Source organism: Sorex araneus, chromosome 1, assembly GCF_027595985.1.
Source record: "Sorex araneus isolate mSorAra2 chromosome 1, mSorAra2.pri, whole genome shotgun sequence".
NCBI lineage: Eukaryota > Metazoa > Chordata > Mammalia > Eulipotyphla > Soricidae > Sorex > Sorex araneus.
This window is the reverse complement of record NC_073302.1, coordinates 145,055,038-145,067,177: the sequence shown is the minus strand read 5'-3', so window position 1 is coordinate 145,067,177 and position 12,140 is coordinate 145,055,038. Positions and strand designations below refer to the sequence as shown.

At 40.4% G+C, this 12,140-nt stretch overlaps 1 protein-coding gene across 1 annotated transcript in view; it reads left to right on the top strand.

The window, feature by feature from the left end:
• The window catches only part of ADAMTS6 (ADAM metallopeptidase with thrombospondin type 1 motif 6), a 264,427-nt gene that overhangs the window by 226,082 nt on the left and 26,205 nt on the right, over positions 1–12,140 (top strand). The window contains exon 22 of the mRNA XM_004608478.2: positions 6,503–6,707. Within this exon, the coding sequence (XP_004608535.1) occupies positions 6,503–6,707 (205 nt within the window). The remainder of the gene's footprint in view (positions 1–6,502; positions 6,708–12,140) is intronic.

Here is a 12,140-nt window from a genome sequence, read left to right as displayed (position 1 = left end):
GTAATAATCTGGTTTTTTAAGTGTAGAGAAAAGACTGATGACAGTCCTCCATAAAACTGCAAAATTTAAGACTTGGGAAGAATCATAGAAACCATGAAGGTCAACTCCCATCAATTTAAGGATGAGGGGATGCAATCTTCAGGGATGTTTTTCCCATTACATGAGACATCACTAACTTTATAAATCACACTTCAGATGTCTGGTGACACTTTTATATTCTAAATTTTTGTGCTACATTAACATGTTCTAAGTTTCCATAATTATTATAGATTTTTTTAAATTGGGGGGATCTTGTTTGTGAATTGTTTAGGGTACAGAGATTTCTAGTTAATATTAGTTTCAATTTCTAATCAGGTGAGGAATGAGAAATTTTTCTTTCTTTAAATCAACTTTTTCCTTTGAAAAATTTTCAAAAGCTAATTTAATAATTCAGAAAGTCAGTATCTCAATAAGTAGTCAACAGTTTACATAATTAAATTTTTCTTTGATTATAGGTGTTATTATTTAATTCTGGAGGGTCTGTGTGTATACTGTGTTTATAAAAAGTCTTGATGTTTAGACCTTTAACTCCGAGACAGAGACTGGGAAATATCTCTTCTCTATCTTTAAAAATTCAAGCATCTACCTTGCCACAGTGGCAGGGTGGGGTGGGGGGGAGATGGGATTGGGGAGGGTGGGAGGGACGCTGGGTTTACGGGTGGTGGAGAATGGGCACTGGTGAAGGGATGGGTTCCCGAACTTTGTATGAGGGAAGTATAAGCACAAAAGTGTATAAATCTGTAACTGTACCCTCACGGTGATTCTCTAATTAAAAATAAATAAATTAAAAAAAAATAGTTAAAAAAAAAATTACAAACGCCTTTCAGAACTTCCTGAAATATAGCCTATTTAGAAGACGATAAGTTGAATAGTCACAGGACAGATAGTTTTCTAGTAGTATCTAGTCCCTCAAGGGAATTTGCCTTTCAATTTGTATCTTTAATATATCCCAAGAAACAGATGTATATGGACATTAGCAATCATGTTGTATTTTCAGGCTTCTCCCTTCCCTATCACTGACAGAAAATGTGCAAAATACAAAAGAGGCTTTAGTGCAAAATTTTTGATTAGTAGCAAAGACCAGAAAGGTGCTTTCAAACCAGGGTGAAAGTCTTTAATGACTTTTCTTAGAACTTGAGATCTTCCCCTTTAGACACAAAAATCAGAGCCAAATAACATTTGTAACTATAGAAAAAGGCGTTAGCAACTAAATAAATTTCTCGTTCCATTTCTGCAAGATTCAAAAAAAAAAAAATTCAAGCATCTAGTAGGGGTTTATTTTAGTGACTTGCGTTTTCCTTTTAAGTTAAATATCAAATAATATTTTGATGTTATGACTTTGTTCTCAAAGTATTTTGGACCAAAAAATGTTATAATGTCTCATAACAATTCCTTCCAGTAATATTGTGATCTACAGATACTCTAATCAAATCAGCACTAATGACTTGATTAGAGTATCTGTAATCACCACTGCACTAATGATTTTAGACATTCTAACAGATTCTCTAATCATTCGAATGTAATTGACATAAAGATTCTTGTGAAGATGAGGTCAATTTAATTAATGGGTGTTGGCAAAGGTTTAGAAACAGGGCATTATTTATTTATTTTTAGATTTTTATTAAGACACAATGATTTACTAAATTGTTAATAATAGAGCTATTTTAGGCATATAATAACTAATCTCAAATCTCTGGCCCAAACTAATCCTACTACTAGTGTCTTACTCCTTCCACCACTGTCCTCTGCTTCCCTCCCAACCCCCCGTCTTACCCCTTGGCAGGCATATAACAAATTTTGTCATACTACTTACTCTAACAATACTTAAAGACAAGTGGAATTATCAAAAAATAAATCAATAAAAGTCAATTTATGATGATTTATTGCTATGTGATTTTTTTTTTGCTTTTTGGGTCACATCCGGTGATGCACAGGGGTTACTCCTGGCTCATGCACTCAGGAATTACTCCTGGCAGTGCTTGGGAGACCAAATGGGATACTGGGAATCGAACCTGGGTTGGTCTTGTGCAAAGCAAATGCCCTACCTGCTGTGCTATGGATCCAGCCCCACTACGGGAAAATTTTATCCATGATTTCTTTAATTACTGTTTCTTCTTCACATTTACTTTCTGTTATTCAGGGACTCTGGTGATTCTTATATTGTTCCTTTGAAATAATTTCATAGTTCTCTGGCATGCTATTAATTTCTTTTCATACTATCTTCTGCTGTTTCCTAGCAGTGTCCACCTTCTCATCTTGGAGCTCTTTAATCTTTTTGCTCAGTTTCTGTTACTCTGCTATTCAGAGCTTCTACTGAGTTTTTAATATCACCTGCCATGTTCTTCATCTCTATAATTCCTGATTCTCATAGTTTTTTAAATTTCAGCTCGTAATTTCTTGTGCCTTGCTGACTACCTGTGTCATAATTTCTTTAACCTCATTAAGCATCCTTATCATGGGGTTACTAATGACACATTGCCTGAGGATTTTTTGGTGCCATTTATGTCTTCAGTGATACTGTTTTTGCTCATTAGCTTGGTGGGCTTCTATGTGTTTTTCCCATTGGTTTTCTAGTGTTCTTGCTGTGATGAGGGGGAGTCTTTGTAGTTAGACAACCCTGAAGGATGCCCAGGGATTAGGCCAGGATTGTTCTCTCTTCTCTGCCCAGAAAAGGATAACTGTGAGCAGCATATAATTTATTGAGTATATCTGTCTTGAGGCAGAGCAGCAGGTCAGGAGCTGTGGTGTGGGTCTGTTTATATGGCACAGATCCTGTGGAGATTGCTGGGACCTTGCTGGAAGGGCGGGGCTCGGCCTCCCATCCTGGATTAGGCCCTGTGGTATCAGCCAAAGCAAGCCCCACTTGGAATGGTGGAGCAGCAAGCAGGTCAACTTGGGTATGATTTAGACCATATGATTCAACAGTTGATATTCTCTGAGGACATTTTTCTGTTCATATTTTTACCACCAAACTTAGAGAAGGGAAAGAGAAATCGGAAATGTCATTGCAGGGTCAAGCGAGCAAGCGAAGATGGAGGAAATGATACAGCCTAAACTAGGGAAGAAAGGAGAGAAATGGAGACAAGTGAATGCAGTAGTAAAATGGCAAAATTAATCTCATTACTAGTGTGTGATTTCATCCTTTGGAGAGATCTGGGAAAGGATGATTTGGTGAGCAATAAATATGTAACAGGAACTGACTAAGAAGCTTGAAATCAGAATTCACGTCAGAATGAAAATTGGGAGGATGGTTAATACTTTTAACATTCATACGTTCCAAGTGAAATGCCCAAGTTATCCATCAAGGCTAAGAGATGATTGACAACAGAAGAGGACAAAAAATTAAAATGCAGGAGTGACTGACCTCCTGAGGCAAAGGATCGCAACACCTATCAGATCACTGCCCCTCTGAGCCCATGAGTTTAATATGAAAGTCTTTGTCCCTCTTACATTATGAGACCTAATGAGATCATGGCTGGAGATGGTATGACGGAACTTTTGTGGCTAAGTTACACACATTTCTATTTTATTCCTTAATCTTTGTGATGAAATCACTATTGTGAATTGAATCAGAGTCCCACTGTCGCTGGCATGGGAGTTATTAGCCTCAGTGCACATTTTCCTCTTTACCAAAAATGGCACTAACAGCTTAGGATCATGTTCATTTGTGGAAGGCAAAAATGGAAAAACTATGAAAATCACTTTAAATCTCCTTTGGAAAATGACAGGAAAAATGTTAGTGTCGGATTTTTTTTTAAGACTCAGGATTCATTTATCATCCTGTAAATGAATTTTAGGATGAAATTTTTAGATGTTGACAACATATATTTTAAATTAGAGAAATTGGTTTTGTGGGTTTTTTTCTTAAACAATAGTTATAAATTCTACTTTCCCTTTATAAGTAAAGATGATATGATGAACAAAAATCATTGTGGTTATTTGGCTAAACATGGACTGAAATCTTTCTCCGACTTTGCTGAGGTATTTTCCACATACAAAATTTGCACAATACTTATCCCTTGCATGTGTGAGACTCTGGGTTTGACACCTGGCACCGCAAACAAACAAAAAATTAAAAACTAGCACAATGGGCTAAACTTTGACAATGAGAAATTTGTTCTTTTTTTGTTGATGGTGGTGGTAATTTGGTGGCCACACCTGGCAGTTCTCAGGTCCTACTCCTGGCTCAGGGGTCACTCCTGGTAGTGCTTTGGGAACTATATTATGGTGCTGGAGATTGAACTCAAGTTCAAGTGCCTTAACCCGTTCTATCTCTCCAACCTGAGATATTTGTTTTTAAGTTTTTGTACTTCTCTCTTTGGATCATCTCTCACCAGAGAACATGAGCATGTCCATCTAGGTGATCAGAAATTGAAGAAAACATTCCCATGATCTCCCACTTGTGACTGAGATTTTACTATTTGAAAGTTAAAAATGAAACTCATTGAAAATGGCATTAATGGGAAGATCTAGACCTAGTTGACTTTAAGGAAAAAATAATGAAATAATCACAAATCTAAGACATGTTGAGCATGTTTAAAGTGTTAAGACGGGGCTGGAGTACAGCAGGTAGGGCATTTGCCTTGCACGTGGGCAACCCGGTTCGATTCCCAGCATCCCATATGGTCCCCCGAGCATCGCCAGGGGTAAATCCTGAGAGCAGAGCCAGGAGTCACCCCTAAGCATCGCCGGGTGTGACCCAAAAAGCAAAAAAAATAAATAAATAAAAATAAAGTGTTAAGACACTTGGGATTATTCCCATAGTAGCTGTGTAGAAGCTATATTTAGGAGCAAAGGTGTCAAAGCAAACAACCTCCATTTTCACAGTGTTGGCTCAAGAGTTTGCTCTAGCTATAGATGCTTTATTTATTTATTTTATTGTTGTGGGGTCACTCTTAGTGTGACTCATACCTGGTTGCGTGTGCTCCTTGCCATCCTGAGAGGAATCCAACCCTGGACCTCACACAAAACGAAGCTACCGAAGCTACCGCTTAAACCACATACCCAGCCCTTTGCTTTAGAATGGAATACCTAGGCCTTTCTTTGCTCCATAAGAGCAATTAAGTTTTTACTATTGTTTTCCAGAACCTGATGTCCATTTCTGAGACTCAACAACAACAACAAATTCCCTAGCTTCTTTGTTTTTTTTTTTTTAACACAAAACCCTTAGTAGTAGAAGAAAGCGCTTTGATACAATAATGAAACATAGTTCCTGTTCCTTGTTTGGCATATGTCAGCAATCTGCTTGGAACTCTTCAACTACTACTGAAGCCAGCTAACAGTGACTCCTAGAAAACTCTGATCAGCGTATCTTCTCTTGTTCATGTTCAGTTTTGTCAAGGTGTTGGTTGAAATTAGTCATAGTAAAGTACTTATAGCACAAAAGTAGCATGCCACAAATCAGGATTCCCTCCCATGGAGAACTAATTGTTAAACATTTATTAGCACAAGGGGAGCTTCATATGTTTTACCTTAATCTTCATGACAATCTTAGGACTAATATTATATTCATTTAATTTTTTTTGTTTGTTTTTTGGGTCACACCCGGCGATGCATAGGGGTTACTCCCTGGTTCATGCACTCAGGGATTATACCTGGCGGTGCTCGGGGGACCATATGGGATGCTGGGAATCCTCCCCACCCGGGCCACGTGCAAGGCAAATGCCCTAGCTGCTGTACTATTTCTCCAGCCCATTTTTTAAAAAATTTACTGAATTCTGATTTTAGGGTCACACCTGGTTATGCTCAGTGGCTATATCCATCTTGTTGCTTAGAGATCACATTGATCTCAGTGGTGCTCAGGGTACCATAGAGGATTGAAGATAAACCCAGCCCCTGCATGCAAGGCATGTACTTTCACCTTTTGAGCAAACTCCTGGGACCAAAATTTATTCACTTTTATTGATTTATTTTGCAAAGGAGCTACAGAATAAAACTAATAAGCAGTTTACCACCTCCACAGCCCTTATCCTCCCTCATTTTAGAAATTAATTAAATAGGAAAAGCAATCAAATGGTACAAATCACAGACCGTGCATCATTTGAATCTGGATTCTGCCTGTCTCACACCCTGTATGCTACACTTTTTATTTCGTTTTTATCTTTTGGGCCACATCCAGTGGTACTCAGGGCTTTCTTCTGGTTCTGCATTCAGGGATCACATCTGGTGGGTATGGGGGAACCATATAGGGCACTGGGGATTGAACCTGGGTCGGCCACATGCAAGGTAAATTCCCTACCTGCTATTCTATTTGTCTGGCCCCAATATCTGTTACATATTTTGAAGGCAGTAAGTTATTTTTTCCTTACTATCACTTCTATTTGTCATTTGTTACAGCCACCAGCTTTTCTAAGAAAAGGATGGGTCCTATTGATAAAAGTAGCTTCCGTGGTCTGTAAATCTCTAGCTCTGTTACCTGCTCTGAAGAAACACTTTCCTGTGCTTCTCTCTCTTTTTGCTGCAGGTGGTTCATTGGGGATTGGCTAGAGTGTAGCAAGACCTGTGATGGTGGAATGCGCTCTAGGGCAGTGCTCTGCATCAGGAAGATCGGACCTTCTGAGGAGGAGACACTGGACTACAGTGGTTGTTTAACCCACCGGCCTATTGAAAACGAGCTCTGCAACAACCAATCATGTCCACCTCAGTGGGTGGCTCTGGACTGGTCAGAAGTAAGGAAATCTGAGGCTCTATGTTTTGAGATCTCTTAACTATCAGTGCCAAGGCATTTAATATTAAGGACACCTGAGCATGTGAGCATCTTAGAACCCAACAAGTAAAAATTGCCTGGCAGTGAATTTGGCCATGTTGCATTGTATTGCTGCTTGTCAGGAAGTAAGAGGGCTTCGGGGAGGAATGGGATGATGGAGTTCAAGAAGGTTGGAAAGCTCTGGTTATCAGTTTCATTTAAAATGATCCTAAAATGATGTTTAAAAACAGATCAGTGAATATGCATCTTAAGGGTTTTTCAAATGAACTCTTTTCTTTTTTTTTTTTAAATGGAATCACTGTGAAAGAGACCACCACAAAGCTGTTCATGATTGGGTTTCAGTCATAGTGTTCCAACACCCATCCCTCCACCAGTATATAGTTAACACCACCAATGTCCCCAGTTTCCCTCCTGCCACCATACCCAAACCCACCCCCCCTCCCCGCCCGCCTGCCTCTATGGCAGGCACCTTTCTTCTTCCTCTTTCTCTCTTTTCGTGCCTTATGGTTTTCAGTACAGGGGCCAAGAGGTCATCGTGTTTGTTCAGAGTGTTCAGCATTTTTATCGGGATTGAGATAGCTTTTTTTTTTTTTAAACTGAGTGGCAGCTTTGGGTCACTTTGGTGAGCCATTGCCACCAGTCTAGCAGAACCTGCCCAGGGGATGCAAGCCTCCATCCTCCATCTCCAGACAGTTGGCACTCAGGGAGGTTTTCCTCCATAATATGCTGCGGGTGGCACTGGCAGCGCCAACTGGTCAGAGGAAGAAATGGTGGCGAGGACAGCCTCCCACAGGGGGAACCCCGGGGGCCCCCTCAACTGCAGGACCCGGTAGTGTCACGTTGGACCGGCAGAGCCTCACTCATTCATGCTAAACCTTTGCCGCCATGGGGGCGGGCTGCCCACCGTGCCAAGAGCTGCGGGAGGCAGGTCAGTTTCAGAGTCCTCCTGCGTCACTCCGTCATGAGCGCCAGTTGGGTTCATTTAAATCCACTCTTTTTGAGAAAAAATATTGAAAGGGCTCTTACTGTCACTTACTGTCATTCACCAGAAATTTTGTGACCCCCCATCAGCCCTACTGTTGAGAGTACTGAGAGCTGCTGTCGCTCCACCATCTCTCTCCCAACTCAGCTCTTCCTTCCTTCCTTCCTTCCTTCCTTCCTTCCTTCCTTCCTTCCTTCCTTCCTTCCTTCCTTCCTTCCTTCCTTCCTTCCTTCCTTCCTTCCTTCCTTCCTTCCTTCCTTCCTTCCTTTCTTTCTTTCTTTCTTTCTTTCTTTCTTTCTTTCTTTCTTTCTTTCTTTCTTTCTCTTTCGTCACATCCAGTGATGCTCAGTGGTTCCTCTTGGCTCTCCACTCAGGAATTACTCCTGGCGATGCTTGGGGGTCCATATGGAATGCCAGGGGTGGAACCTGGGTTGGCTCATGCAAGGCAAACGCCCTCCCCGTTGTACTATTGCTCCGGCCGACTCAGCTATTCTTGAGTAGCCTCAGAAGCTCAGAATTAGCAATCTGCTGCTTGCTTTTTTTCCAACTATAATTAATTCTGAGACATGAATCTTGTCAATTAAGTATCAGTTTTTATATAGTTAATTACTTCTAGTGAATCTGGGAGAGAAACAGAGTTGAGGTTTAGAACTTAGCAAAATTTCAAATTCAGATTTTATCATTACCTTTTCTTATATAATCAGTGATGACAACCTGGATAAGATAATGGTTTTCTGGCACACATTTCTATAAAAGAACCCGGTAAAATCCATAGATCTCCAGAAATAAAACTGGTCTTTATTTAGGTAGGAGGTTAAAATTCAATGCTTGACTCCTCAGTCTCCAAGAGACTTACACATAGGCACATCATACTAGTCTCCACATTTCCCAAAGAGCCTGATCCTTACATGGTGTTGGTGGTTAATGTAAAGAAGAATGTATACTTCACTATATGTTAAAGAGCAAATTTCTGAAGTTAGTAAAACATATGCATTTCCTGCTGGAGAAATTGTAGTACTTGCTTTGGGTATTTCCTATAAATTTGTATTTATAGGAATTTGTAATTCCTTCATAAATTTGTTCTCCAAAATAATTATCATTGATCTTCATTTACCTCTGCATATAACAATTCCCCTATCAATCTTACAGCTTGAGTGACCTTATTTTCTAGAAGCACAGGGCAAACAGAGGACCTGTGTTTAAGGTGGTACAAGGAAATGGAGAATATGACCATTTGTGGTTACCCATGAAATTTTGGCAGGAACTGGGAGTGTTCTTCCAAGTTTCCTGGCCATAGATCAGCTTCAGAAAGTATATTGTACCTACATAATTTTAATTTGTATTTCAATCCAATATAGAATTTTTCATAAGAGTATTCCCTCAATAGTTATGGAAAATAGCATGTACTCTTCTTTTCTCCTGTGGGTAGGTTGCCTCCCAAATTCATTCGAAGGACTAAATCCATTAACAAGAAATAGATTATCTAGAGTTGTCCACATTAATAATTATGCTACTTGGAATTCAGGGCCCACGTCCAATTTATAGATTCACTGAAGTTCAAAAAGATACATGATAATGAGAACAAATGTACTATTGGAAAATTATAATGGGGAAAGCTAATGAATAGCTGTAACAGTTTTAAGGTTTTAGGTTGTCATTAAGCATAACTGAGCACTCACTGGCACATTGGACAGACACTATGGAGTACCTTCTAGGGTACTAAAGAATATTAGAAGATCAGGAAAATAAGAAAGATCTGAACACATCTAAAGAATAAGGACAGTGCTTAAGAAAATGGTTGGGTGGGATGGGGGGATAGTCTGAGCTAAAGGTATTAGTGATGTGGAAATTCAATGCCACAAAGGTCAGAATGGCCTGCAGTAGGATTAGCGACTTCAGAGTTGATGGGACTGAACTAAATGTTGAAAGATATAAGATTTAAAGGTGGGAAAATCAGAGGGAAGCTGGAGAAAGTATTCCTGATGAGAGAAAGAATTGACAGAAATACAAAGATTATGTGATAAAAGCAAGATGAGAAGAAAGGGTTTGTTTTAAAGATTAAACAGAAGGTGAGAGGGGGCTGGAGCAATAGCACAGCGGGTAGGGCGTTTGCCTTGCACGCGGCTGACCCGGGTTCGATTCCCAGCATCCCATATGGTCCCCTGAGCACCGCCAGGAGTGATTCTTGAGTGCAGACCCAGGAGTAACCCCTGTGCATTGTTAGGTGTGACCCAAAAATAAAAAGTAAACAGAAGGTGAGATTGGACCAAGTAAAGATAGGTAATAAGAAGGCTTGACCATATCACATTATCTTTATACAGAGAGTGGAGAAAACCACATAAATCGTAAGCAGCTGCCGGAGGAAACATCTGCCCCTCACAGAAAAACTAAAACCTCTTCATGTGCAGACTTATGTCACATTGGTGTCTTGACCTACATTTTTAATTGTCATTCAATTTTTTTTAATCACGAAACAGCCAAATAAGATCACCCTGAGAAATAGTTTACATATATTACTGTTATGTTTTCATTGCAATTACCATTTGAAATGTTGTCTTCTAAATGCGACTTCAGGTAGATTGTAGCTAGTACTCTTAATTTTTTGAATCCTATCTATCCACTCTTAGAAGCAACTTGCTCAGAAGTCTCGAAGGGACTCTTCAGAACTATGGGGGTTGCCTGTTACCTACTGTAAACTAAGGGGGCTTCTAATCACATCTCTGCTCTTCTCTTCAAGACAGTCAAGCCAGAGCATAGGAAGATGAGGTGATACACTGGTGTGGCATGCATGCATAGAGCTACCAGTCCCAAACAAAGCATTGGTATTTGGGGGCTGGGGAGATAGTATAATAATAGGGTGCTTACCCAGCCAACTAGGACTGCAGAGTCAGGGGTAAGCAGTAAGCAATGCTGGGTGTGGCCCTCAAACAAAACAAAAACAAACCAAAAAAGCATTGATATTTCTACAGACAGTGCAGGAATATTATTCTGTGCATACCATAGATCAAGAAATGCTGCTTTGGGGGCTGGGATGATAGTACAGTGGGTAGGATGCTTGCCTCTCATGCAACAGACCTGGTTCAATCCCTCTCACCCCATATGGTCCCCCAAGCCCGCCAGAAGTGATCCCTGAGGGCAGAGTCAGGAGTAAGCCCTGAGCACTGCTGGGTGTGACCAGAAAACAAAACCAAAACTGCCTTTACTGTCTCAAGATTCTGGTTATTGCCCTATTTGTGTTCCAAAGAAAAGGGGAGTACTATAACCTTTCCATTTCCTTACTTGGCTCTAAAATCTACCCCTTCTCTCAGTGGCTTAACAACAAATAAGAGCAAATATTTTAAGAGACATTGATTTCTGAAGAAAGTGACCAAGGGAACCTATTCTTCCCATAGGACTGGACCACATTCCACTAGTGGGAAGAGTGGAAGGCCCAACAGAAGAGCAGGCAGTGTCCAATCTCTTTCAGTTAATGATTGCAAATATTTCACAGAGCATTCTTTTCACACGCCCATGAAAGCTTTCCTCTCTACCCTCTCCTTACCTCCAGCTCTCAGCTGTCTGAGCCCTGCTGATCACAGGGGTGAGGTTCAACCGGTGAAAGCATGCTGCAGGGAGAGGAATTTACCCTTTGACCGTGCTGCCCCCCACCCCACCCGCCCTGCCCCCTTTGCTGCTGCTCTCCTGAGATTTCCATTGTTGCAACGCCAGGAGTTGTTTTTATTTTCCTCACCAGTGAAACCTAACCCACGCTTATAGCAAAAGGGCTAAAAGAAGCCGAATTAGCTGGGTGCAATACATTGTTTGGGCCACCTTTTGTGTGACTAAGGGAACCGCAACTTCCCATTTCCTGTAGTCTTGCCTCACTCTTGAGATCATTCAAACTATGTTGGATTTAAGTAGCTCTTCGGTTTTTGGCCTCTCTTGGCAAGAAAATCCTAGAAGTATTGCTGCATGCTGGGGAGGGGGCTCCAGCAATCCTGAGCCATTCTTTTGATGTATGTACACCATTCCTTTGACTCCCACAGAGTACCCATTCAAAAATGTTTGTTTCTTGCTTGCCCTTACTAGGTAGGGCACAAGTGAAAGACTAACTGCATACTAAATTCACTTTTTAGGACTTTTATTTAGGTGACCTCACTTAAGGTAAATTGAGGTCAGGGATTCTACCTGAAGGCAACTCTGCTCTGTTTTAGAAGACAGTCTTGACTTTATCTTGCTTATTCTGGATTCTACTCTTACAACTGAGTAAAATAAATCCCCCATTTAAAGAGAACCCGGCTTAACGCCAAAGCAGATGATTTCTGTCCTTCACAGGTGAGAGCTAGAGTTTTCCCTAATGACTTCAAATGTTTTATTTCTGGAAATGTAGTTTTTGCTTTTTGTTCATAAAGTTAAAGGTTTTTTTTTGCATCT